At 31.0% G+C, this 6,784-nt stretch overlaps 1 protein-coding gene across 1 annotated transcript in view; it reads right to left on the bottom strand.

The window, feature by feature from the left end:
- Positions 1–216: 216 nt before the first annotated feature.
- Positions 217–6,784, bottom strand: part of LOC134690183 (uncharacterized) — a 63,116-nt gene continuing 56,548 nt past the window's right edge. The window contains exons 17-18 of the mRNA XM_063550160.1: positions 4,615–5,068; positions 217–4,318 (exon numbers count right to left, since the gene is read on the bottom strand). Coding sequence (XP_063406230.1) covers positions 4,269–4,318; positions 4,615–5,068 — 504 coding nt within the window. The 3' untranslated portion in view covers positions 217–4,268. The remainder of the gene's footprint in view (positions 4,319–4,614; positions 5,069–6,784) is intronic.

The raw sequence follows: 6,784 nt of genomic DNA, 5'->3' as shown, positions 1-6,784 counted from the left end.
AATAACAAATTTAAACTGCTATTATTTTTCAAATAAATATCAAGTTTAATAACCCATAAATCGGAATTAAACTTAAAAAAATAAGAAATTCAAAAAAATTATTAAATTTTCATAAACTACTAAAATAATTCTTCATAAATCAGACCTTAAATTCAAAACTAGAAATTTAATATATGAATAAATTTTGTAAACGTATCATTTCATGCAGTGGCTGTACCCTCATAGGATGTCCAGGTTGTTTAACAACCCTTGTAGTTGTTGATTATTTATCATAAATAAGATTGTTTCACATTTATTTTATGCAAGGGCTTTCTCTAGTTTACAATAAATCGATTTAGCTTTTTGATGAATGCGATGCAGTATGCTTTAGTTGCTTACATTCACATTATTCTACCATTGGATGGATAGATTTTTCATTCAATCACACATTATTGCCTTATTTTGTATTCTGATCAGTGATTATTACACAAACAGGTCTCTATATATTTGGAAATATAGAATTATCTGGCATGCTACAACTGTTTAATCTAGTTATGAAATATATGTACACCATATTCCTTCTTTTTAGATATTGAGATCATTACGGAGTCCAAATAAATAATCCCTGCTTCAGGAAGAGGAAAAGAGATATAGGAAGATGTGGTATGTGTACCAATGAGACAGCTCAACATCCAAGTAACAATTTATGAAGCCCTGGTACACACCGAACAACAAGCCCCAAAAATTACTAGTGTGGAACTATTTAAATGCGAAAACCAGGATCACGTAACTTTATGATCTATTTAAACAGCCGACAACTTCTGTACATCAGATTCCTGACTTAGGACAGGTGCAAACAGGTGCAGCAGGATTGAACGTTAAAATGGTACCATACCTTCTCACTTTTCTGAAACAATAGTATAACATCACAACACAGAAAACATACTATAAAATATCAATTGGAAGGCTTAACTGAATAAAAATAAGCAAATTAGCACCGAATGATTCAATTAATTTGATCTGCGATACCCGAATGCAAATACATAGTTAATAAACACTATAATGGATAAATAATTAAGGTCAAAAGTAAATAAACAGTTTAAACAAAGTTAAAGTATGATATCACTGTGAAATGTTAAACACATTTTAGAAAATCATCACTTTTGAAGAGACCAGTGTCATATAATACACAAGTAAATGAAAATAATTTTGTGGTTAAGTATACTTATTCTTCTGTGTGTAAAAAATCTTCCGTTTAGGAATACCAATAAATCTTTTATATCAATAAAACTAATCTAACACTTGGTATATATGGGGGAATATCAGCAATAAAAATATACAATAAGTGCTAGATAAAACTTCCTGTACAGTTGCAAGAACAATATTTAGGGAGAAATGAAAAAAAAAACATTTGATGTTCATAGTACGAAGAAATGAACATTTGTTGTAATTCCAAATAATCAAAGCTGGTATATAGTAAATAAACTCATCATAGATACCAGGACTAAATTTTGTACATACGCCAGACTCGCGTTTCGTCTACAAAAGACTCATCAGTGACGCTCGAATCCCCAAAAAATTGAAAAAGCCAGATAAAGTACGAAATGAAGAGCATTAAGGACCAAAATTCCTAAAAGTTTTGCCAAATACAGCTAAGGTAATCTATGCCTGGGGTAGAAAAGCCTAAGTTTTTCAAAGTCTAAATTTTGTAAATAGTTAATTTATAAATATAACCGTATGAATGATAATTCATGTCAGCTTAAAAAGTGCTGACTACTGGGCTGGTGATACCCTCGGGGAAATAAATCTCCACCAGCAGTGGCATCGACCCAGTGGTTGTAAATAAACTCATCATATAAACAAGATCCATGTTTATATTAAATAACAAAAAAGCATTAAAAGTAGTATAAACAGGTCAAATTTTAAAGAAAGTTAGATTTTAGAGTACTCGCAGTTACTGACAGCTAGTTAAAAGCCAAAACAATTAATAATAAAAAATCAAGTATACAAACGTTGTAAATATATCTAATGATGACTAATTAGGTGATCTATCTACATACAATTATTCAAGCCAAGGTTTACAAAAGATGTAAATATATTTAATGATGACTAATAAGGTCGTCTATCTACATTAACTTCACAAAAGGACAAAAATAATTCTGTTACTTCTGATAAAAAGATAAAGGCTGTTTTGTTATGCGTTCTTGTTTTGTCTGTGTACTATACATATTTTCTACGTCTTAACATTTCATTTCATTAATATAACACACGAAACATATTTATAAACAAATATTAATTGTTATGTACATAACGATTTAAGTATTGGTAATTATTCACATAACATGTTTGCTGCATGTAATTAAATTATTAAATAATAACACTTAAACATTACAATATCGGTTCCCTTTTTAAGTTTAGTCCACAATTTCGACAATGGTCCACTATCGTATCTTGACCATTAGGCTACACCAATTTGATTCCTTGTTCGACGGACCCGCCCGCACCTATTTTTTTCAAAACAGATTTTTTTTATTTTTATTATATTCCCGCTTCCCGCATCCGGAAATGAAAACATGTCCATTTCCCGCACCGTTTTTTTTTTAAATATTATAAAAAGATCGCAACATTTGTTTTAAAAATCACAGTCTTGCCTTTATATTGCGATTTTAAACCTATCAACACCCCACAACACTGTAAATATCTGCGAGAATATTTGTTTCAGCATGAAACCAATTTATTCCAAGCGGGAGTGCTCCGATATAAATACATTATAGCGGAAATACCAGTACAGAACAAAACGTTGGTTTCTTTCCCCCTTAACTTATATTCCCTACAAAAAAAGGTTCGTTGTTAAAATAAAGTACAAAGAACTTCTGAAGGATTTGCCTTTAACTGTAATTATAATGTATGGCGACGGTCATACACGCTGCAGGTTTGTGCACCTGTCCTGTTGATTCAGGGACCTGTCGTTCAGCAGTTATCATTTGTTGATGTGGTTCATTGGTATTTTCCCGTTTGGAAATATAAATTAGTTTGTTGGTTTTCCTGTTCGAATTGTGTACAATACTAAGTTGTGGTCCCTTATAGCTTGCTGGTTGGTCTTGATCAAAGCTCTGTGTAAAAGGCTGTACTTGGACCTATGTTTGTTATTATCAGGTTGGGACCAACCCTCCCTCAGACAACTTGGCCTTGAAGGGGTCATTTTACCAGGTTTACTGTTGTAGAAAAGAAAATAGAAATACTAAAGATTTGAATAGTGCTACCAAGGATTTGTATAGTTAACTATACAAATCCTTGGTGCTACTATACAAAACCTTTGACAATTTAGAATTTTTTACTCAAAAAGAGGAGAAATACATTATATTTTAAACAACTTTTCTAAAAGAGGGATGGGTCCACTTGTTTTGAATAATATTAAACTGTTAAAGTAAATGTGTTAACATGGTTAAAGTCCAGGAATATTACAAAATTCTTGGACATTTTTTGACCATTTAATGCCAAATATTATAGTTCTTTGAGAAAATACAAGCCCTTTTGTACTTAAAGTATTTTTACAAAAAAAATATATTATAACTTATATTGACCCCTCATAAAAGGGATATTCATAACCTCATAAAATGGATATTCATAAGTTAATAATCATAACATTAAGGGGTTGTTCTGAACCTGATTATGACCTGGATGGAGAATTGTCTCATTTTCAGTCACACATACATAGACCAGATTTAATTAATCAATTAGTTCTTGTTGAACAGGGAACAAATACTTCATAAATTAAAGAAATGTCAAGGTACAAGTGATCAATGAAGTTTTAATATAGTCAAAACCTACTATTTTATGTTTACAAAAAAAAAATATAATCGCTCGCCTTTACTTTTTAAGCAGCGCCTAAAAAAATTTTCAAATTAAATATTTTTTTATTAAAATTTTCAAATCGCTCGCTCGCCCCAATTTTTGGAGTCCAAAAATCCGTAGAACAAGAAATTAAATTGGTGTGGCCTTACTTTCATAATTCTACCAATATAAAGATTGGTCCACTATTTTATCTCAGCCATTACTTTCGTCAACTGTATGAATAGACAGTTAGGTTCACTATGTCTTCTTTGAAATGTCTTAAACCTTAGACTTACTATAAATAACAGCATTACATCTCTACTCTAAAGACGGCATTCTAGTCATGAATTGTTGTTGATCTACTGTCAATATGCTGGTATGATAAGTAGTATGCCTATTTCAAATAATGTGCCAAAAATAACTGTTTGCAATAAAAATCCTGATTTAATTTTTTATTAAGGTTGAACTTGCATTGGGTTTTCAATTTCAACTGTAATATCCATTTCTGAAATAAAAATAAAATACATCATAACTGCACAGATAAATTAAGTTACAGTTTGAAATTCTACTTCAAAATTACAAGTTTTGCAGTTTAACCCAATTTGTTTGGAACAATAGTAAACAAAAGCTGAAATGAGTATTAGCTAATGGAACACTTTTCTTGAAACAAACTGTCTGCTTAATACTTAAGGTCACATACACTAATACGGGGCAACTAATATGAATAAAACCATAACGAACTTTGTGCACACATATTGGTTCTATAAAGGCTAAGAAGTCCAAAGTTTAACCCATATTTACCTAATATTTCATTTTTAATTGATTGAACATCCTGAGCAGAAACAGTTTTAGCCAAAATTTCCTTTAGGTGATCAATATAAAGCCTTGCTGGTTTGTTAAGTATATCAAATCTGTTTAAAAGATCTCTTATTATGTTACACAACTCGTTAAAACGTGTATCTCCAAGTTTAAATTCTGTTGAGTGCTGTAGTTCATTCCTTGTATGTCGTATGCGCTCGATATCATCTCCAGTAGATATGTCTGTAACTTGAATAGCTTGCCACATCCCTCCCCATCCGTTAGTTGGAATATATTTGTTTACTTTCCTGTGCTCCTGGTACAAGTATGTTATATCACAATCGCTCCTTTGACGTAGATGTGGTTTATCAGGTTTTAATAGGTCATATAAAGCAGCAGCAAGAATATTCAGAGCAATCATTCCCATCTTTGTAAAATTTATTTCCTCGTTGATGAACTAAAAAGAAGATGAAAGTAAAGAATTGTAAAGTAAAATATCAAAAATACCATGATAATCTAGAACCAGATGCTCCGCAGGGCGTAGCTTTATACGACCGCAGAGGTGAACCCTGAACGGTTGGGCAAAGTATGGACACAACATTCAAGCTGGATTCAGCTCTAAATTTGGATTGTGATTTAATAGTTGACACAGCATAGGTTTCTGACACAGAATGAATGTGTTCTAATGAACTTAAAATTTTTGTTTTCTCTTAGAGCAATTCACTATGCTGTTGAATATTAATCCTCTCAAAAAAATGTTTGAAGAAATTTTCTTTTTATTTATGAAATTTCAAATGAGAAAAATTGAACCCAATTTTTTAAGCACATCCCCCTTTCCCTTATTCCAAAACTAATCTCAATTAAAATATTCTAATGGAGTTTGCAACAATAACTACTCATTTAAATACATCATAAAATATTAAGATGTAAAAAAACTTCTTGTTATCACTGAATGGTAAAGATTATTTTAATTTATCAGTTGGTAGTAAAAAGTGAATATACATTGTATATTGTATATAACAAAGATTTAAGTTGATTCTGGACAAAGAAAGATAACTCCAATTAAAAAAAAATCTTGCAATCAGATATTTCTTGCTTACTATTCTGGACAAAGAAAGATAACTCTAATTAAAATTTTTTTTTGCTATTTCACAATATTGTGAAATTAGATATTTCTTGCCATTGCAAAATACTGTGCAATTGAAAAGACTTGCTATTGCACAATACTTAATATAATAATTTTAGATCCTGATTTGGACCAACTTGAAAACTGGGCCCATAATCAAAAATCTAAGTACATGTTGAGATTCAGCATATCAAAGAGGCCCAAGAATTTAATTTTTGTTAAAATCAAACTTAGTTTAATTTTGGACCCTTTGGACCTTAATGTAGGCCAATTTGAAAACGGGACCAAAAATGAAGAATCTACATACACAGTTAGATTTGGCATATCAAAGAACCCCATTTATTAAATTTTTGATGAAATCAAATAAAGTTTAATTTTGGACCCAGATTTGGACCAACTTGAAAACTGGGCCAATAATCAAGAATCTAAGTACATTTTTAGATTCAACATATCAAAGAACCCAACCAATTCATTTTTGGTCAAAATCAAACTAAGTTTATTATTCAATTTTGATGAAATCAAACAAAGTTTAATTTTGGACCCTTTGGGCCCCTTTTTCCTAAACTGTTGGGACCAAAACTCCCAAAATCAATACCAACCTTCCTTTTATGGTCATAAACCTTGTGTTATTAATTTCATAGATTTCTATTTACTTATACTAACGTTATGGTGCGAAAACCAAGAAAAATGCTAATTTAAGTCCCTTTTTGGCCCTTAATTCCTAAACTGTTGGGACCTAAACTCCCAAAATCAATACCAATTTTCCTTTTGTGGTCATAAACATTGTGTTTAAATTTCATTGATTTCTATTTACTTAACCTAAAGTTATTGTGCAAAAACCAAGAATAATGCTTATTTGGGCCCTTTTTTGGCCCCTAATTCCTAAACTGTTGAAACCAAAACTCCCAAAATCAATCCCAACCTTTCTTTTGTGGTCGTAAACCTTGTGTCAAAATTTCATAGATTTCTATTAACTTTAACTAAAGTTATAGTGCGAAAACCAAGAAAATGCTTATTTGGGCCCATTTTGGCCCCTAATTCCTAAAA

The sequence above is a fragment of the Mytilus trossulus genome, chromosome 11, assembly GCF_036588685.1.
Source record: "Mytilus trossulus isolate FHL-02 chromosome 11, PNRI_Mtr1.1.1.hap1, whole genome shotgun sequence".
In the NCBI taxonomy this organism is placed as follows: Eukaryota; Metazoa; Mollusca; class Bivalvia; order Mytilida; family Mytilidae; genus Mytilus; species Mytilus trossulus.
Note: the sequence above shows the minus strand (reverse complement) of the source record. Positions and strands in the feature narration are given on the sequence as shown.